This window comes from Mirounga angustirostris, unplaced genomic scaffold (genome assembly GCF_029215605.1).
Source record: "Mirounga angustirostris isolate CCGP_5_RB_7025 unplaced genomic scaffold, mMirAng1.0.hap1 SCAF_1, whole genome shotgun sequence".
NCBI lineage: Eukaryota > Metazoa > Chordata > Mammalia > Carnivora > Phocidae > Mirounga > Mirounga angustirostris.
In genome coordinates, this window is record NW_026991709.1 from 70,910,160 (window position 1) to 70,931,782 (window position 21,623).

At 39.9% G+C, this 21,623-nt stretch overlaps 1 protein-coding gene and 1 non-coding gene across 8 annotated transcripts in view; one reads left to right on the forward strand and one right to left on the reverse strand.

The window, feature by feature from the left end:
* SENP5 (SUMO specific peptidase 5) overlaps positions 1-21,623 on the forward strand; it is a 51,243-nt gene that overhangs the window by 16,420 nt on the left and 13,200 nt on the right. For 5 of the 7 annotated variants that reach the window (XM_064577114.1, XM_054504259.2, XM_045903102.3 and 2 more), the window contains 5 exons: positions 7,774-9,314; positions 15,812-15,917; positions 16,077-16,215; positions 16,455-16,502; positions 16,895-16,972. In XM_064577114.1, the coding sequence (XP_064433184.1) occupies positions 7,774-9,314; positions 15,812-15,917; positions 16,077-16,215; positions 16,455-16,502; positions 16,895-16,972 (1,912 nt within the window). The remainder of the gene's footprint in view (positions 1-7,773; positions 9,315-15,811; positions 15,918-16,076; positions 16,216-16,454; positions 16,503-16,894; positions 16,973-21,623) is intronic. The other 2 variants (XM_045903105.3, XM_054504258.2) reach the window with 2 other exon arrangements.
* LOC123834945 (U6 spliceosomal RNA) lies at positions 15,406-15,512 on the reverse strand. The gene has a single exon (XR_006788520.1). It is a non-coding gene; the product is annotated as a U6 spliceosomal RNA (small nuclear RNA).

Here is a 21,623-nt window from a genome sequence, read left to right on the forward strand (position 1 = left end):
TTCTAAAAGAACTTGTTTTATTCTCCCTCCACATTTTATGTACATGTTTTCATATTTTACATATTTTACATCTTTTAATTCATTATTTTCTTACATCTAATTATTGCCTTTTCCACTTAATGAAGTCCCTTTAACATTTCTTGTAAGGCCAGTTTAGTGGTAATGAACTCCTTTAACATTTGTTTCAGAAATTTTCTCTTTCAATTCTGAATGATCATCTTGTCAGGTAGAATATTCTTGGATATAGCTTTTTTCCTTTCCACATGCTGGCCTGCAAAATTTCTTTTTCTTTACTTTTTTTTTTTTTTTTTTAAGATTTTATTTATTTATTTGACAGAGGGTGCACAAGCAGGGGGAGCAGCAGGTAGAGGGAGAGGGAGAAGCAGGCTCCCTGCTTAGCAGGGAGCCTGATGTGGGGCTTGATCCCAGGACTCTGGGATCATGACCTCAGCCAAAGGCAGGTGCTTAACCGACTGAGCCACCCAGGCACTCCTGGCCTACAAAGTTTCTGTTGAAAAATCAGCCGATAACCTCATGGGGTTTCCTTTGTATGTAACTTTTTGCTTTTCTCTTGCCTCTTTTAAAATTCTCTCTTTATCTTTAAACTCTGACATTTTAGTTATTATGTGTTATGTTTTGGACCTCTTTGGGTTCCTCTTGTTTGGAACTCTCTATCTTTACTGAACCTGGATATCTGTTTCCTTTCCCTAGTTAGGAAAGTTTTAATGTATTATTTCTTCAAATAAGTTTTCTGCCCCCTTCTCTCTCTCTCTCTTTTCCTTCCAGGACCCCTATGATGTGAGTGTTTATTTGCTTGATATTGTCCAAGAGATTGCTTAATGTACCTCATTAAAATTTTTTTTTTCTTTTTACTTTTCAGCTTGGGTGCTTTCTATTACCTTGTCTTCCAGATGCTGATTGTTTCTTCTCATCCATTGATTTACTGTTGATTCCCTCTAATGTATTTTTCATTTTAGTTTTACTGTATTCAACTTTGATTGGTTCTTGTTTACATTTCCTGTATCCTTGTTGGAAGTTTTCACTGAGTTCTTTCACTCTTCTCTCCAGTCCATTGAACATCTTTAAGAGAATTACTTTCAACTCTTATCAGACATTTGCTTATTCTGTTTCATTTAGTTCTTTTTTTGAGCTTTTGTCTTGTTCTTTTGCTTGGAGCATATTCCCCCATCTCATTTTGCTTGACTTCCTGTGTTTGCTTCTACGAATTGGGCAGAACAGCTACTTGTAAACTTGAAGGAATAGTCTTGAATATGGTGTTCCCTGTGTAGACTGTATGTGCCTGGTGACTTGCTGACTGTCTGGAGCTGTGGTTGGTGTGGCCCGGGGCTTGTGGTGCATTCTGCACTGGGGCTGCCCTGGTGGCATGGCCAGAGCTGAAGTGGGCTTGCCTGGGGTGGTCCTGAGGCTTTTTGCATAGAGGGGCCTCTGGCAGGACAGCTGAAGCTGATGTGGGTATAGGCCAGGGGAGTCCTGGGGTTGTTTGTGCATAGAGTACCCAGGCAGGGCAGCTAAAACTGAAGTGGGCATGGCTGGTGCAGTCCCTATGCTTTCTGCACAGAGGGTGCTCTGGTAGAAGCTAAAGCTGAAGTGGGTGTAAGCTGGGGTGTTCTGGAACTGTTTGCACAGAGGGTACTCTGGTGGGATGGCTGGGGCTGGTGAAGGCCAGAAGCCCGGGGCTCACTGAGGCAATAAGCCAGTTAGAACACCCAGACCCTGACCCTATCCATGCCATCAAGGTGGAGGGGGGATTGTAAACTGGCACGTGCTAGTCCCTTCAGCTCTGAGAAAGTCCCAGCAACTCCTTTACCTTTTAACAGTGTTGTAGGGCTAGTTCTCTTTATGTCCTAGTTGTTATTTTATTTATTTATTTATTGTTTTTTTTAAAGATTTTATTTCTTTATTTATTTGACAGAGCACAAGCAGAGTGAGTTGGAGAGGGAGAAGCAGGCTCCCTGCTGAGCAGGGAACCTGACTTGGTGCTCGATCCCAGGGTTCTGAGATCATGACCCTAGCTGAAGGCAGATGCTTAACCGACTGAGGCACCTGTAAAGGACAGTATTTGTATACAGTCCTTCTGATTCTAGTCCTGTACAGTCAAAATGTTTTCTAAAATTTGGCTAATTTTTCCCTCCTCTACTTTTTTTCAGTGTAGTTAGGTTATCTATTTGTCATACAGTTAGGTTCATTTGTTATTTGTATTTCATTTTGGATTCCTCTTGCATTCTGGTTGATTTTAATTTTATTGGTATATTTTTTAAGTATATGAAGCATTAACGTGGTTGCAAAAGTCAGAACTTTTCAAACAGGCATATTTAGAGAGGTGCCACTCTTCTCTCATCCTTCTATCATTTTCCTTTTCCTCATTTTTTTCATCCCATTCACATCTTTTTTTTTTTTTTTTTTTAAGATTATTTATTTATTTATTTGAGAGAGAGAGAATGAGAGACAGAGAGCATGAGAGGGAGGACAGTCAGAGGGAGAAGCAGACTCCCGATGCGGGAGCCTGATGCGGGACTCGATCCTGGGACTCCAGGATCATGACCTGAGCCGAAGGCAGTCGCTTAACCAACTGAGCCACCCAGGCGCCCCATCCCATTCACATCTACCATGCCCTATAGGTTACTATTCTCATTAGTTTCTGGTTTATCCTCCTCATATTTATATTTTTATTTTGTCTTTTGGGGGGGGTCACAAAAGGGCAGATACATGTTTATTTTCTTATTTTTTCTTTTATGAAAGGTGGCTGCTTGGTAAAGAATTTAACTTTGCCCCAAGAGAAATCCTTTGTCCTTGGCTTCTGGGAGGTAATCTCTCAGCCCTTGGACTGTCATCCCTGATTGGAATGTCTGTATTTGCCTGGGGGCCTTGGATCACCAACAGTCTAACAGAATTTGCGTGGGGGCTTTGGATATCAACAGTCTAACAGACAGCATGATTTAGGATCGGTTGGCCATGCCAGAAAGACCAATGGTATGATTTAGGGTAATGACTTTGGCATCAGTGGATCTCCAGAGGGGCTGAAAGACTGAGCTCCGTCATGTGAGCAATCATTTATGCCTAAAAACCCCCAGTAGAAACTCTGGATATCAAGGCTCAGGTGAGCCTTCCTGGCTGGCAATATTGTCACACACTGATATCAGGAGGGTAAAGCTGTCCTGGCTCCATGGTAAGAGGACAGCTGGAAGCTCCACTTGTTACTTGTTACTTCTCTTGACTTTGCCCTATGTGCTTCTCCACTTGGCTGATTTTAATCCATATTCTTCAGCTTTAATAAGCCATAACTATGAATATAATAGTTTTCAGTGGGTTCTGTGAGTCCGTCTGGCAAATTGTCAAACCTGAGGGTGGTTTTGTGAACTCTCTGAGCTTGCAGGTGTCTTATGTGCTACCGTCATGGTGGCACACTATTGATACTGATTTGAACTTTTTTTTCACCTAACCTGGAAATCATTCCATATTAGTTCATGGAGTTCCTCAAATTTTTTTAAGTAATCTTTACACCCAACGTGAGGCTTGAACTCACAGCCCCAAGATTAAGAGTTGGGTGCTCTACCAACTGAGCCAACCAGATGCCCCATCTTTATTCTTTTATAGCTTCACTCATTGTGTGGACGAACCATACTTTATTCAGCTACGGTCCTTTTAGGTTTTCAGTATTTTGTAATTACAGTGTTGCAGTAAATAACCTTGTGTTGTGTATTTTCATTATTATTGGAGGTGTCTCTTAAGGATAAATTACTAAAAATGGGGTTGCTGGATTAGAAGGTAAATACTTACCTGGTTTTGTTAGGTATTACCAAATTCCCTTCCAGAAGGATTTTATTAGTTTGTATTCCTACCAGCAAAGTATGAAAGTTTCATTTCTGCCACCAACAGAATGTGTTGTCATTTTTGCCAGTGTTTTTATTGAGGTATAGTTAACATATAGTATTATATCCGTTTCAGTTGTAAAACATGACTTGCTATTTGTATACATTGCAAAATCATCACTATAAGTAAGTCTAGTTAACATTCACCATCATACATGGTAATCAAGTCTTTTTTCTTGTGATGAGAATTTTTAAGATTTACTCTTAGCAGCTTTCAAATATACATACAGCATTATTAACTGTAGTCACCCTGCTGTACATTACATTTCCATGACTGACTTACTTTATAACTGGAAGTTTGTACCTTTTGGACCTCCTCCACCCATTTTGGGCAACTCCCCAACCCCACCCTTTGTCCATTTTTTTTGAGTGTAGTTGAACATCTTGTCTAAGGGTTGTTTAAAAATCTTTTATTTGTGAATTGTCTCCTGTCTTTTCCCCATTTTTCCATCAAGCTTTTTTTGTTTTGTTTTGTTGTTTTTTTTTTTTAAAGATTTTATTTTATTTATTTGAGACAGAGAGAATGAGAGACAGAGAGCATGAGAGGGAGGAGGGTCAGAGGGAGAAGCAGACTCCCTGCCAAGCAGGGAGCCCGATGCGGGACTGGATCCCGGGACTCCAGGACCATGACCTGGGCCGAAGGCAGTCGCTTAACCAACTGAGCCACCCAGGCGCCCTGTTTTGTTTTCTTTTAAGATTTATTTTTTTTAGGGGCATCTGGGTGTCTCAGTTGTTAAGTGTCTGCCTCAGCTCAGGTAATGATCTCAGGGTCCTGGGATTGAGCCCCGTGTCGGACTCCCTGCTTGGAGGGAAGCCTGCTTCTCCCTTTCCCACTCCCCCCACTTGTGTGCCCTGTCTCTCTGTCTCTCTCTCTGTCAAATAAATAAAATTAAAAAAAAAAAAAGATTTATTTTTTTTAGAGAGAGAGCACATGCAGGGGCGTGGGCAGCGGCAGAGAGAGAGGGAGAGAAAGAACCTCAAGCAGATTCCCTGTTGAGCACGGAGCCTGATGTGGGGCTCAATCTCACCACCCTGAGTCATGACCTGAACCAAAATCAAGTTGGTTGCCCAACTGACAGGCACCCAGGCACCCTCCCCACCTTTAAAAAAAAAAAAAAAAAAAAAGATTTATTTATTTGAGAGAGAGAGCTGGGGGAGGAGCAGAGGGAGAGGGACAAACCCTGACATGGGCCTTGATCCCATGACTCTGAGATCATGACCTGAGCTGAAAAGGATGCTTAATCGACTGACCCACCCAGGCGCCCCAGCCCTTTACTCTATATTGAGGTTTTTAATTCTGCTATTTTACATTTCCAAGGTCCTTATTGTTTTTGATTATTCCTGAAAAAATATAACAGCCTATTCTTTTCTTTCCCTCCCAGTGGACCTATTTTTTTTTCTTTGTAGATAGTGTTAGTTTTTTTCTTCCATCTTATCTTTTTAGTGTATAGGTAAATATAGGTAGCATAACATTTACCATTTTAATCATTTTTAGGTATACAGTTCAGTGGCATTAAATACATTCACATTGTTGTGCAACCATGGCCAACAGTCCATCTTCAGAACCTTTTTCATCTTAAACTGAAACTCTGTACCCATTAAACAATAACTCCCTTCCCCACCGTAGATTTTTCAAGTTGACTACTCTAAAAAAAGCAAAAACTTACTATGAGCTGTTTGTTTTGGTCCACTTTTCAAGCCTTAGAAATCTGGTGAATCTTGGTTATCCTGTTGTTGTTTTTTTTTAAGATTTTATTTGTTTATTTGCCAGAGAGAGAGGGGGGAGGGCATAAGCAGGGGGAGCAGCAGGCAGAGGGAGAAGCAGACTCCCTGCCAAGCAAGGAACCCAATATTGGACTCAGTCCCAGGACCTTGGGATCATGACTGGAGCCGAAGGCAGTCGCTTAACCGACTGAGCCACCCAGGCACCCCTGGTTATCCTGTTATTTTAAAGAACAACCATTAAGAGGTTGCTTGGAAATTGTGAGCATGTCGTGGGACTTGTCAATTTCGGGTGCACTGTGGGCCATCCTGGGCCATTTTGGGGGGAAACCTGTATTTATGTATTGTCTTGTGGACTAATCAGATTCTCCAGAGAAGAATCTTCTAATCTCCTACTTGGATGGATAAGACAAATTACCAGGGTTCTGAGATATGAGTGGGAAAGTGTTGGGCTTCATATATTCAGTGTATATAATTCCATCTTCATATTATGCCTGAGATCCCCCTGGCTGCAGAGCTTCAGTTTTACTCTCTCTGAAGACTAAACTTCCAGACTTGGGTAGTGAAAGGGCAGTTACTTGCTATGTGGAGTTGGGGGAGGGATTTGGGATCTCACTGCTTCAAACTTTGGGGTACACGGTAGAGTAATTGTGCAGGCCTGTTTAGTTGAGGCATCCCCAAATATCAGTATCTGCCCCCCAGGGCTGATCTCCCCCTTGGGGCTATATACCTTTTTTCTGGGATCTAAATGGGGAAGGGGGCTGGGGAGGGAATTCACTGTATAAAGTCATATATCCTGTTGTACTCCTGCCCTCAGTTGTGCATGATGTGCCTGACTGTCCTGGTTCATCCTCCCCAGAAAGTAAAACTTTTGAGTGTAAGGAGAATGCGCATCTTGGGGTCTAACTGCTTCTTAATCAGACTTTAAACCAGTCCTTCCTTTTTGAGCTCCCTTCTTATCTTGCCCTTCTTGGGTATTGTTGTTTCTAGTTCCTGAGCGTTTCTGAGGTCCTGTGACTTGCTTCTGGGCTTCCCCTACCGTTGGCTTAGATTTTTCACTTTTTTGGCCTCCTGTAAGTCTGTGATCACTCAACTGTGTGCTTTCTTCTTTCAAAATTGTATTGTTCTAGTCTCCTTTTTAATTTTCTTTGTCCTTGAGAGTTTTTTCCTTTCTTAAAATCCCATTTCTGTCGTCTTACTGGGATTTGGAGAGGGAATGGAGGTAAACGTGTGCTCAGTCCTTTTTTCCCCCGAGAGAAAACTGATGCACAGAAAGGTAATACAACTTTTCTTTCTTTCTTCCCTTTTTTTTTTTTTTTTTTTAATTTTGTTACTTATTTGACAGAGAGACAGATAGGGAACACAAGCAGGGGGAGTGGGAGAGGGAGAAGCAGGCTTCCCACCGAGCAGGGAGCCCGATGCGGGACTCGATCCCAGAACCCTGAGATCATGACCTGAGCGGAAGGCAGATGCTTACCGACTGAGCCACCCAGGCGCCCCTAGAAATGATTCTTAAAATTTATTTCTGTCAGAGGCAGCTATACCAAATGGGGTCATGTGAGTGTATTCATGTCTTCCAGTTTTCAATATGGGGAAAACCTTAATCAGGTAAGGCTTTCATTGTGTCTGATAGTTTGTTATTTTTTATTTTATTTTTTTAAAGATTTTATTTATTTGAGGGGCGCCTGGGTGGCTCAGGTGTTGAGCATCTGCCTTCGGCTCAGGTCATGATCCCAGGGTCCTGGGATCAAGCCCCACATCGGGCTCCCTGCTCAGTGGGAAGCCTTCTTCTCCCTCTCCCACTCCCCCTGCTTGTGTTCCTTCTCTCGCTGTGTCTCTCTCTGTCAAATAAATTAATGAAATCTTTAAAAAAATTTTTTTCTTTTTTTATTTGAGAGACCAAGCAGTGGGGAGGGAGAGGCAGACTCCGTACTGAGCAGGGAGCCCAACGTGGGGTTCAATCTCAGGGATCATGACCCCAGCTGAAGGCAGTCGCTTAACCGACTAAGCCACCCAGGCGCCCCTATGTCTGATAGTCTAAATTGAATTTCATATGCTCTTCTTTTTCTTTGAATTTTACAGCTTATGTTGCTGTGATTATATCTTTATGACCTTATTTTTAGGGTAGAAGTGTAACTTTGCTTTCTCTTCTCTTTCTCAGCTTCATCAAGATCTCATTATGCATCAGAAAAATGAAAAAACAGAAGAAAATTCTATGGAGGAAAGGAATCCATTTAGCCTTTTCTGAGAAATGGAATACAGGGTTTGGAGGTTTTAAGAAGTTCTGCTTTCACCAACACTTATGCATTCTGAAAGCCAAATTGGGAAGGCCAATTACTTGGAGCAGGCAAGTGAAGCATTTCCAGTGCAGAAAAAAGGCCCTTCAAATCCAGAAAACGTGGATCCAGGATGCACCTTTTTTTGCTAAGACAAAGTCCAGTGTGGCTGCTCAAAATGTTAGTACTTTGTCCTCTAAAGTGAAAAGAAAAGACTCGAAACACTTCATTTCCTCCTCAAGGACCGTCCTAAGACTCCAAGGAGAGAGGCTGCTGTCCTCAGCAAAGAACTCTGACCATGAATACTGTGGAGAGAAAAGTGTCTTGAAGGCAGTTGCTGACTTACCAGCAAGTAATGTTTTAGGTCAGGCCAATGGTCACAGACCTAGGACGGAGCCACAAGCTTCTGACTTTCCTATGAAGTTCAATGGGGAGAGCCAAAGTCCAGGTGAGAGTGGCACAATTGTGGTCACCTTGAGCAACCATAAGAGAAAGCGCTTTTGTTATGGCTGCTACCAAGGTCTGGAGCACCACAGGAATGGGGGACCCCTGATTCCAAAAAAGTTTCAACTTAACCAACATAGAAGAATAAAAGTATCTCCTTTTATGATGTATGAGAAATTATCCATGATTAGATTCCGGTACAGGATTCTCAGATCCCAGCACTTCAGAACAAAAAGCAAAGTTTGCAAGCTAAAAAAAGCCCAGCGAAGCTGGGTGCAGGTCACTGGGGACCATCAAGAGACCCTTAGGGAAAACGGTGAGGGTGGCAGTTGCAGCCCATTCCCTTCCCCAGAACCTAAAGACCCTTCTTGTCGGCATCAACCGTATTTTCCAGATATGGACAGCAGTGCTGTGGTGAAGGGAAAGAACTCTCATGTGCCTGATGGCCACACTAAAGGAAGCCCTTTCTTGGGCAAGGAGCTTAGTTTAGATGAAGCATTCCCTGACCAACAGAATGGCAGTGCCACATATACCTGGGACCAGTCACCCTGTTCCTCTCCTAAGTGGGAGTGTACAGAGCTGATTCATGACATCCCCTTACCAGAACATCATTCTAGTAACATGTTTATCTCGGAAACCGAAAGAGAAGTCATGACTCTGGGTCAGGAAAATCGGACAAGTACTGTCAGTGATGACAGAGTAAAACTGTCACTGTGTGGGGCAGATCAATCTGTGAGTAGTGTAGATGGGCCTGTGTCTGAAAAGACTGCTCAGAATGAGAGCTCATGCCAGATGGATGAGGATGGATGTCTCAAGCAGAACATTCTTAGTTCTAAGTTGCTGGACCACCCTTACTGTAAAAGTCCCCTGGAGGCTCCCCTGACATGCAGTGGACTCAAACTAGAAAATCAAGCAGGAAGTGGGAAGAACAGTCAGAAAGCCTCTCCAGTGGATGATGAACAGCTGTCAATCTGCCTTTCTGGTATGCACTCTTCCTTTATTCTCCCCCAACCTCCAGCCCACAATTGCTGTCCATTATCTTTTCTAGGAGAGTCCTGTTTTCTCCTTCCACACATAGATTTCCCTTAAAGCAGTTAGACATTCCTCTTTGAAGCCTTCTATATTGCTGTATGACCTAGATGTTCCATAATTTAAGTCTTAGTTGATAGACATTTGTGTTGCTTCCAGTTTCCTTCTATAAATGAACGTGCAACAGAATTATTCTATATACGTAAACAATTTTTTTCTGTAAGTTAAATCTGTAGTAGTGGAATTGATGGTGAAAGAACACACTTAAAATTTTAAGAGAATTGTGAAGTTACCCTCCAGAAAGTTGAACTAGTTTACACTTGTTAAACTTTACTAATCTTCTAGATCATGAGAGTTTGGGGTAATTTTTAAGATTTTATTAATTTATTTGAGAGAGGCGCATGTGTGTGCATGGTGGGGATGGGGCAAGGGAGAGCAAGCATGTCAAGCAGACTCCTCGCTGAGTGCGGAGCCTGATGTGGGGCTCAGTCACACAACACTGAGATCATGACCCAAGCTGAAATCAGGAGTCAGATGATTAACCTACTGAGCCACCCAGGTGCCCCAAGAGTTTTGATTTGCATTTTGTGTGGGTTTTTTGTTTTTGTTTTGATTTGCATTTTTAAGTTTAAAGTTCAAACATCTTTTTCTGTGTTGGCCATTTTTTGTTTGTATATAATTTTCCTTTGTCTATTTTTCTATTGGATTGGGTTATTTCTATTTTATTTATTCAGTATATGAAAATTTCCTATATGACAGACACTGTGCTAAAGAATTTGGCAGTGAGCAGGAAACACTGGTTCCTACCTTCCTGGACCTTAGCATCATTCTAAAATGTTAAATTTTAATTATAAATGTCATAAGAGGGGTGCTTGGGTGGCTCAGTCAGTTAATCGTCTGTCTTTGGCTCAGGTCATGGTCCCAGGGTCCTAGGATCAAGCCCTGCATCGGACTCCTTGCTCAGTGGGGAGTCTGCTGCTCCCTCTGCCTGTTGCCCCGCCCCCCCCGTGCTGTCTCTCTCAAATGAATAAATAAAATCTTAAAAAATAAATAAATAAATGTCGTAAGAGTTTAAGTTCTTCCTTCCCCAAAGGTAAAAGTACCCTGGCTTTGTGTGTAGTAATTTTGCTTAAAGGCAATTAACAGTTCTTCATTGTGAAACTTACCTGTCTTTATGGCTTCAAGTTTTTACATCCTCCTTTAAAAAGTCTTCTCATCAAAATGTACCCCATGAGTAAGCTGATGTAAATATTTTTGGTAGACAGTGTGGCAATATCAATCTTTGACCCATTCCCCTTCTTGGAGTTTATCCCAGATATGAATATATTTGTACAGGGATATTACTTGTAGTATTGTCCTGGTAGTAAAAGACTGGAGACAACTAAAAGAAATTTCTATGGAAATGTAAGTTACAGCACATCCAGGCAATATTATACCATGAAGCTGTTAAAGAAGAAATTTAATCCATATTTTGAAACTGAAAGCTGTCTATATAAAGTGAAAAAAGCAAGTTACAAAACAGAATGATGCCATTTTGTTAAGAGATGCATACATGTAGGATAAGTATATGTATATATGTGTGCACGTGCATTTGTATAGGTCATATCTGGAAAGATGTATCCAATTTTTTTTTTTTAAAGGATTTATTTTAGAGCATGTGCACACAAACACACACAATGCAGAGGGGCAGAGGGAGGGGAACCAGACTCCCCATTGAGCATGGAGTTCAACCTGGGGCTTGATCCCCTGACCTGAGTGAAACCAAGAGTCAGATGCCCAACCAACTGAGCTACCCAGGCGTCCCTATCAAATTGACATAAAGGGCTTTTTCTGGGGAGTTAGGAGCATTACTTGTTGGTAGTTTAAACAATTCTGAACACTTGTTTTCCTAACCATTAAGTATGTATAAAAAGTTTTTCTCTACAAAAAGACACAAAGTACAGAGTCCTAGCAAATCTTTAAAAAAACAAAACTATTTCTGATGTTTATACTGCCCTAGAATAGAGAAAGACAAATTTCCCTACCATAAAGTTAGCAGAACCATGATATGATACATAAACCTGAAAAAGTGAGCATTTACACACAGATACTGGTCAACTTATAGAGATGGAACACTTCCAAAAGCAGCTGATAAACTGATTATGGCATACAGTAAAACTATAGTGTGACATGAGGAAATAGGGGATTTTTACAGAATGCACACTTGGTGATCTGTGAAGTAATTAATTATTTTAATAGATTAAAGGAGAAAAGAAGAACCAGAAGAACCATTTTTGGGATTTGCTTAGCATTTCCATGCCCACTGAGAAGAGTTCAAGGCAGAGCAATAGCTACTGCCCGTCACAGCCCTCCCCACATCAGCAAATTACCCAAGTACAGATAAGCCACGATCAATCACCAAACATCTGAGGAAAGCCAGCACAATGAAAAGGACAAATTCAACAAATAAAGGAACCCAAGTAATCAGGATTAATAGAGCAATTAGAATAGAAATCAGTATGGGACAATTGGTATAGTAGATGCTCCTTTAACTGACTTCTATAGCGTTAGCTAATATTAAGTTCCATGGAATGCTGAATGCTGGCTCTTCTCTTATGTAACTGCGCATTATGCTCACTGCAGTGGACTGATATTTATCATGAACCAGTTATACCCACTACAGTTTATTTCATAATTATATTAAATATTGCATAAAATTGGTTTTGGAAGGAAAAGAAATAGATGCCTATGTTAATATATTCCAGATGGATTAAAAATTTAATTAGAAACAAATACAGACATGCAAACTTGTACGTAGTATAGATGAACCTTGAAAACGTGCTAAGTGAAAAAAGCCAGGCACAAAAGGCCACATACTATATGATTCTATTGATTTGAAATGTCCAGAGTAGGCAAATATAGAGATAAAGTAGGTTAATAGTTGCCAGGGGCTGGAAAGAGGGAGCAATGAGGAGTGACTGGTAACAGGTACACATTTTCTTCATAGAGTAATGCAGATGTTCTTGAATTAGGTGGTGGTAATGGTTGCACAGCTCTGAATATACAAAAAAAAATTTGTACACTTTAGGAGTGATTTTTTTTTTTTTTTGTGGATGCGAATCACAGCTCAGTAAAGCTGTTAAGAAACAAATATAAGAGGCCATTTTATAATCTTACATTGATAATACATGTTAAAGCATGATAGGAACCTCAGAAGCAGTATACCAGTTTGACTTGATAAACATTACAATCCTGTACATATATGTAACAAGTCATAAAATTTAAAATTTAATTTTAAAATTAGAGCTTGTTGCCATTTCAAGTTTATAAAAATGTTCAACCTTGTTTTCTTCTAGATTATTAATGTGTTATTTTTACATTTTGCTATTTGGAAAAAAGTAAAGATGGATCCCTACCACATTCTTCACATCAAAATGAATTCTGACTGCAAATAAAATTTAGTTAATCATTCTAATACTATTTATTGAGTAATTCACCTTTTCCCCGTGGTTATGAATTGCTCCCTGTTTTGGGGTCTTTTTCTGGACTTGGTTTTTCTGTTTCTATGTTAGCACTAGTCTGCTTTAATTACAGTAGTTAGGTTTTTTTTTTAATTTTTTATTGTTATGTTAATCACCATACATTACATCATTAGTTTTTGATGTAGTGTTCCATGATTCATTGTTTGTGCACAACACCCAGTGCTCCATGCAGAACGTGCCCTCTTTAATACCCATCACCAGGCTAACCCATCCTCCCACCCCCCTCCCCTCTAGAACCTTCAGTTTGTTTTTCAGAGTCCATTGTCTCTCCTGGTTCATCCTCCCCTCCGATTTCCCCCCTTTCATTCTTCCCCTCCTGCTATCTTTTTTTTTTTCTTAACATATATTACATTATTTGTTTCAGAGGTACAGATCTATGATTCAACAGTCTTGCACAATTCACAGCGCTCACCATAGCACATACCCTCCCCAGTGTCTATCACCCAGCCACCCCATCCTTCCCACCCCTCCCCCCACTCCAGCAACCCTCAGTTTGTTTCCTGAGATTAAGAATTCCTCCTATCAGTGAGGTCATATGATACATGTCTTTCTCTGATTGACTTATTTCGCTCAGCATAACACCCTCCAGTTCCATCCACGTTGTTGCAAATGGCAAGATCTCATTCCTTTGGATGGCTGCATAATATTCCATTGTATATATATACCACATCTTCTTTATCCATTCATCTGTCGATGGACATCTTGGCTCTTTCCACAGTTTGGCTATTGTGGACATTGCTGCTATAAACATTGGGGTGCACGTACCCCTTCGGATCCCTACATTTGTATCTTTGGGGTAAATACTCAGTAGTACAGCAGTTTTATAATTTGATGGGACTAGGCCTTCCTTCTCTCTTGCCCTCTTTTTCACCTCTCTTCTTTAATCCTTTTAAAAAATTTCTAGGAATTTCTCACATTTTGGTCCCAAGATTTGTTTTTTCAATTAAATAAAAATAATGGCTTCTGATTGGTATTGCATTAATTTTTAGGCGAATTTAGGGAAAATTGCATTCATTACAATACTGAATTTTCCTGTCTAAAAACAAAGAATTACTCCCATTTATTGACCTTCATAGAATTTTGTGCTTTTCACTTAGGTTTGCACATTCCTTTAGTCTTAAGATATTTCATGCCTTTCTTACTTTAAGATTTTGTTTTTAAGTAGTCTCTACACCCAGTGTGGGGCTCAAACCTACCACCCCAAGATCAAGAGTTGCATGCTCTACCGACTGAGCCAGCCAGGTGCCCCATGCCTTCCATGTTTTTGATGGGACCTTTCTGACATGGGTATTGTATTTTGTTGGGAGAACCAAGTGGTTACATTTCTTGTATGCCCAACACTGTGAACTCCATTCCACATTCATGGTGGGATGTGACCTGGCAGTTACCTCAAGAAAAAACTGTCCAACACAGTTGGTTTAACATGAGCAATTTTTTTTTTTTTTAAAAGATTTTATTTATTTGACAGATAGCGAGAGCAGGAACACAAGCAGGGGGAGTGGGAGAGGGAGAAGCGGGCTTCCTGCCGAGCAGGGAGCCCGATGTGGGACTCGATCCCAGGACCCTGGGATCGTGACCTGAGCTGAAGGCAGACGCTTAACAACTGAGCCACCCAGGCGCCCCTTTATTTCCTAGGACCTTTTTGGGTATGTTTCTTCAGTGGATCCTCTTGGAAGCCACCTGAAGACTATCCTATATTCTGGCCAAGAGGTCACCCTTTATTTCCCCTCTTAAAATGTGCCTCCCCAGCTGTTACCCAGTAAGTTCACCTTATAGGGTTATTCGGTATCAGGAGTATAATAACTCCACCAAATTATATGATATTAAAAATGCCTTAGATTTGTCCCTTGCTATGAGATGTGAAATTTACACACATTTACCAAATAATACAGTGACCGTGATATCAACAATTAAATTGTGATTGTGGTTTTTAAAACGATAACTCCTTCAGTTACCAAATGTGATACACATTTAACCAGGTAATTAAACCCTTTAGATTTCACTTTTCGGGTGGTAGGATTCGTCTTCAAGGTTAAGCTATTGAAGGATGTCAGTCTTTTTTTTTTTTTTTCTTTATTTTGTTAGTCACCATACATCATTAGTTTTTGATGTAGTGTTCCATGATTCATTGTTTGTGTGTAAGTGCCCTCCTTAATACCCATCACCGGGCTAACCCATCCCCCTACCTCCCTCCCCTCTAAAACCCTCAGTTTGTTTCTCAGAGTCCATAGTCTCTCATGGTTCGTCTCCCCCTCTGATTCCGCCCCCCTTCATTTTTCCCTTCCTACTATCTTCTTTTTTTTTTTTAACCTATAATGTATTAATTTGTTTCAGAGGTACAGGTCTCTAATTCATCAGTCTTACACAATTCACAGCGTTTACCATAGCACATACCCTCCCCAATGTCCATCACCCAGCCACCCCATCCCTCTCACCCTCCACCACTCCAGCAACCTTCAGTTTGTTTCCTGAGATTAAGAATTCCTCATATCGATGAGATCATATGATACTTGTCTTTCTCTGAAAAATATGGAACGCTTCACAGATTTGCCTGTCATCCTTGCGCAGGGGCCATGCTAATCTTCTCTGTATCATTCCAATTTTAGTATATGTGCTGCCGAAGCGAGCACTGAAGGATGTCAGTCTTTGATTCTAGCTAGCCATTCCCTCCATTTAAGCATCAGTAGCTTAAAAAGCCAAGGTGAAATGATACCTTTGGGCATTTCTCTTTAGATTGGAATGGTGAGGGCCTGATCTATTTTATTTTATTAGCCTTTACAAAACATAACTTTTAAAAGATTTCTTTATAGCATAATATATAGTAATATAGGTTAAATGTGTGGTAAGTGTTATGTATAGGTTAAGTATTGGGAGAATGACTTTTTCTGGAAATGTTTTTTCCATTGTAATTTTTCTTCCTTTATTTAAGGATTCCTAGATGAGGTTATGAAGAAGTATGGCAGTTTGGTCCCACTCAGTGAAAAAGATGTCCTTGGAAGACTAAAAGACGTCTTTAACGAAGACTTTTCTAATAGGTTTGTCAATAATGCTTAAGTTACCCTTGAAAATAAAATTATTGGCATATAGGACTTTTCTTTTAATTAAAAAAAGTAGATACTTAGCAATAAATTGAGTGGAATTCATGTTTATTTTCTTTCAAAATCTTTTCTTTCTTTTTTTTTTTTTTTTTCCAGAAAACCATTTATCAATAGAGAAATAACAAACTATCGGGCCAGACATCAAAAATGCAACTTCCGCATCTTCTACAATAAGCACATGCTGGATATGGATGATCTGGCAACTCTGGATGGTCAGAATTGGTTGAATGACCAGGTTAGTATATTGTAGGTTCTTGGTGTGGAAAAGTTGCAGAGGATATTGGACCATAAAATATAATTAATCTTTGGGTTGGCCTCACAGTTATCTTTTGGAATCAGAGGTTCTTTACCCTTACTGAAGTTAGTCATTCACCCCAGTAGCCAAATGTTAACATTGTCAGTGTTACTCATTCTGTGTGGGATGTTATGAATTGTATAGGGTTAGTAAGCTGGTTTTATGTTGGCTTTTTATAGGTCATTAATATGTACGGTGAGCTGATAATGGATGCAGTCCCAGACAAAGTAAGTGAAAAGTTACTCTTCAGGAGAGAATCCTTGTATATTGAGTTTTTTTAACGTTATGTAATTTTTGATATTCCTTAGATTTTTTTTTTAAAGATTTTTTATTTGTCAGAGAGAGAGCAAGCGAGCACTTGCAGGGGGAGTGGCAGGCAGAGGGAGAAGCAGGCTCCTCGCTGAGCAAGGAGCCCGATGCGGGATTCGATCCCAGGACCCTGGGATCATGACCTGAGCCGAAGGCAGATGCTTAACCGACTGAGCCACCCAGGCATCCCTTTTCCTCACCTTTTGGTCTATCTTACATACAAGGGTTTTTTAATCTCCATTTTCTTTTGAAGTTAAATCTGGGCACAAGTTAATATAATGTGGATGCTTGTATTTGATGTCTCTTCTAGGTTCACTTCTTCAACAGCTTTTTTCACAGACAGCTGGTAACCAAAGGATATAATGGAGTAAAAAGATGGACTAAAAAGGTATTCCCTTTATTTCTTTTTGATTCTAAATCTGAAATGCAGATAAGCCACTTAGAGTAGAAGGATAACAACTTGAATGTCAATATATTAATTAGAAACAGACTCTTTAAAAAAAACTTTAATATGATAGTTGTTTTTAATACAGTAGTTCTGGTTTTTTTACATTTTATTGTTTGAAACAGGAGATACTAGTAAAATTCTGAGTCTATCCAGCTGATTGGAATATTCTCTAACTGAAAGCACTGGGCTGGAAGTTCATGGTTCCAGCATTGCTATTAGCTTGCTGTGCAGGTTGGACAAGACAATTTTTCTGGGCTTTAGAATGCTATTTATAAAACAAAATGATAAAATCAGAGTAATCCCTAACCTTAATTTCTCCTTCCAACCTTAATTTCTCTCTGTAGCCATTGACTAATGCCAGAAACATTACTTTAAAAGCCTATTTATATTTCTATTTTTGATATTTTGACAAGATTACCAGTGAGTTCAAATTCCAGTCATAGGTCTAGAGATACTGTAGCATTTCACTTTTTTGTACTGGATGGGTTATAGAAATTAAGAGAAAGTCTTGAGTAGTTATGGATGGAAGTAATTTTTTGCTAAGTACAAACACCTGATTGAACACTGCTATTTAGGTAATATGTGCAAAGCATCACCAGTAACACCAAGATAAATGAAACATGGTTGAAGAGTGCAAATCTGGGGGAATAGACAGAATGAACTTAGGACTCAGAGCTAGGTTCAGATCCTAGGCCAGCCACTTAACAAGTTGTAAGACCTTGGGCAGATTGCTGAATTCCTCTAAGCTTCAGTTTCCTCATCTGTCAAGTGGTAGTACCATGACTATTTATCTTGTTGAGAGGGTTAAATGAAATAATTAGTGTAAACCATTAAGTGCATGGTAAACACACAGTGATGATCATTATATTATGATGGTAGAAGCATGTGAGGCAGCTAGTGTAGCTGGAATGCAGAGAGCAAAGAAGAGAGTGGCGTGAAGTAAACCTGATCAGAGATCTAGGACCTTAAGGTCTAGATTTTGAATTTTATCCTAAATGTACAGGAATCTATTGAAGGGTTTTAGGTGACATCATCCAATTTGTAGTCTTTGCTCTAGCAGCACTGAAGAAAATGGGTGAGTGTGGGAGCAAAGCTGATATGGGTAGAACAGAAGGCCATTGTAAAGTATTGTTGATGGTACTTTGGATTAGAATGGTAGGACAGATGGGATATGTACACAAATGTATGATCTGGGAAGTAAAATTAACAGGACTTGGGTGATAGATTGGTTATGGGAATGAAGGAGAAGGAAATGTGAAAGATGACTTACAAGTACAGTATATGATCATCTTTCCTCTTCTACATCACTCTTCTTGGTTAAGTAGCATCCCACTATATGGGTATATATTTTTAATTTGAACAATCCCCTAATAGTTATCCTTAATTTTTCTTGTATAAACACCACTGCAGCCCATCCAGTGGTACAAGCCACATACAGGCGTACGTTCTTTTATTGTGTTTCACTTTATTGTGCTTCATAGATACTGCGCTTTTTACAAATTGATTTGTGGCAACCCTGCATCAAGTAATTCTGTTGGCACTGTGTTTCCAATAGCATTTGCTCACATTGTGTCTTTGTGTCACATTTTGGTGATTCTTGGAATATTTCAAACTTTTATTATTGTATTTCTTATAGTGATCTGTGATCAGTGATCTTTGTTCCTATTATAATTGTCTTGGGGTGCCATGAACTGTACCCATATAAGATGGCAAACTTAATGTTATGTGTGTTCTGACTGTCCCACCCACTGGCTGTTCCCCCATCTCTCTCCCTCTCCTTGGACCTCCCTATTCCCTAGACACAGCAATATTGAAATTAGGCCAGTAACACCAAAGTGTGTTCAAGTGAAATTAACCCTCTAAGTGTCCAAGTGAAAGGAAGAATCACATGTCTCTCACTTTAAATCAGAAGCTACAAATGATTAAGCTTAGTGAGGAAGGCATGTCAAAAGCCAAGACAGGCTGAAAGCTAGGCCTCTTGTGCCAAACAGCCAAATTGTGAACACAGAAGAAAAGTTCTTGAAGGAAATGAAAAGTGCTACTCCAGTGAACACATGAATGTCAAGAAAGTGAAAATAACCTTATTGCTGATAAAACAAAAGTTTTAGTTGTCTGGACAGAGGATCAAACCAGACACAACACTCCTTTAAGCCAAAGCCTAATCTAGTGCAAGGCCCCAACTCTCTTCAATTTTATGAAGGCTGAGAGAGGTGAGGAAGCTGCAAAAGAAGAGTTGGAAGCTAGAAGAGGTGAGTTCATGAGGTTTAAGGAAGGAAGCCTTCTCCATAACATAAAAGTGTAAGGGGAAGCAGAAAGTGCTGATGGAGAAGCTGCAGCAAGTTCTCCAGAAGACCCAACCCACATAATCCATGATGGTGGCTACACTAAGCAGATTTTCAGTGCAGATAAAACAGCCTTCTGTTGACAGAAGATGTCGTCTAGGACCTTCATAGCTAAAGAGAAGTCAAAATACTTGGCTTCAGAGGATAGGCTGGCTCTCTTGTCAGGGAGGGGCTAATGCAGCTGTTGACCTGAAGTTGAAGCCAGTGCTCATTTCCCATTCGGAAAATCCCAGGGCCTTTAAGAATTATGCTAAATCTACTCTCCCTGTGCTCTATGAATGGAACAACAAAGCCTGGCTGATAGCATATCTGTTTACAACATGGTTTAATGAAGATTTTAAGCTCACTGTTGAGAACTACTGCTCAGAAAGATTCATTTCAAAGTAAGACTGCTCATTGACAACACACCTGATTACCTCAGAGCTCTGTTGGAGATGTCCAACAAGATTAATGTTGTTTTCATGCCTGCATAAACTCTGTTCTGCAGCCCATGGATCAAGGAGTAATTTCTTTTTTTTTTTTTTTTTAAAGATTTTATTTGAGACAGAGGGAACATAATTGGGGGACGGGCAGAGGGAGAATCAGGCTCCCTGCTGAGCAGGGAGCCCGATGGAGGGCTCCATCCCAGGACCCCGGGATTACAACCTGAGCCGAAGGCAGATGCTTAACTGACTGAACCACCCAGGCATCCTGAGGAGTTGCTTCTTATGGATGAGCAAAGAAAGTGGTTTCTTGAGATGGAATCTACTTTTGGTGAAGATGCTGTGAAAACTGCTGAAATGACAACAGTGGATTTACAGTATTACACTTAGTTGATAAAGCAGCAGCAGGGTTTGAGAGAATTGACTCCAGTTCCGAAAGGAGTTCTGTGGGTAAATGCTATCAAGTAGCATCACATGCTACAGAGGAATTGTTTGTGAAAGGAAGATTCTATCAGTGCTGTAATCTTCATTGTTATCCAATTTTAAGAAATTGCCATAGCCACTCAACCTTCAGTACACTGCCATCTTGATCAGTCAGGAGCCATCAACATTGAGGCAAGACCTTCCCCAGCAAAAAGATTACGGCTCGCTGAAAGCGAGTTAGCACTGATGATGGTTGGCATTTTTAGCAGTATTTTTTAATTGAGATATAATTTATTTAGATATAATACTGCATACTTAATAGACTGCAGTTTGTGTAAACAAGTTTTACATGTACTGGGAAACCAAAAAACTCATTTGACTCACTTTATTTCAGTGGTCTGTAACTGAACCCAAAATATCTCTGAGGTATGCCTGTACGTGCTGTATATAACAAACAGAAAACGAACAAGAAAGGTTGGAAATAAAGTGACAGTTAAAGAGGTACTAGGTAAATGTAAACCAAAAGAAAGGAGTGGTAAACAAAAAGAAGGAATGGCAGTATTAGGAACAGATGAGGTAGATATTAAGGTAAAAAGTAAACTGTGATAAAATTTCAATATATAGAAATATAACAAAATTACAGAAGGAGACCTTGATAAAATAGTGATAGCAGGAGACCTCTCATAGTTGGACAGATGAGGTTGACATAAAATAAAATCGTAAGTAAAAATAATACAACCAGTACTACATTTGGTTTAATAGATATATACTAGATTTTGTAAAAATTGATCATGCATTTGGCCACATAGAAAATTATTACCTATATTATTCTTTGATCACAGTTCAGTCAAAAATAAATAAAGGTGGCCAAAAAAAATCTTAACAATCTGAAAATTTTACAGATATGCATATTACTGGATATAAAACACTTGGATCTACAAATAAAAAAAGGAAATTATATACCAACTGTCTAAAAAGGGATGGAAAGGGGGAACACATCTTACCAAGCACTGTGGAACATAATGAAAGCTGGTTTGAGAAGAAAGTTAATGGCCATAACTGCCTTTATCATTAAAGGAAAAATGAAAAATAGAAGAATTAAATACTCACTAAATTAGATTACATCAAGATAAATTACAGAATGACCAAGGATTTGAATGCGACAAAAATAAATAAAACAGGACACCTGGGTGGCTCAGTCATTAAGCGTCTGCCTTCGGCTCAGGTCATGATCCCAGGGTCCTGGGATCAAGCCCCGCATCGGGCTCCCTGCTCCGCGGGAAGCCTGCTTCTCCCTCTCCCACTCCCCCTGCTTGTGTTCCCTCTCTCGCTATGTCTTTCTTTGTCAAATAAATAAAATCTTTTAAAAATAAATAAATAAAACAAAGTACTAAGAAAATCCAT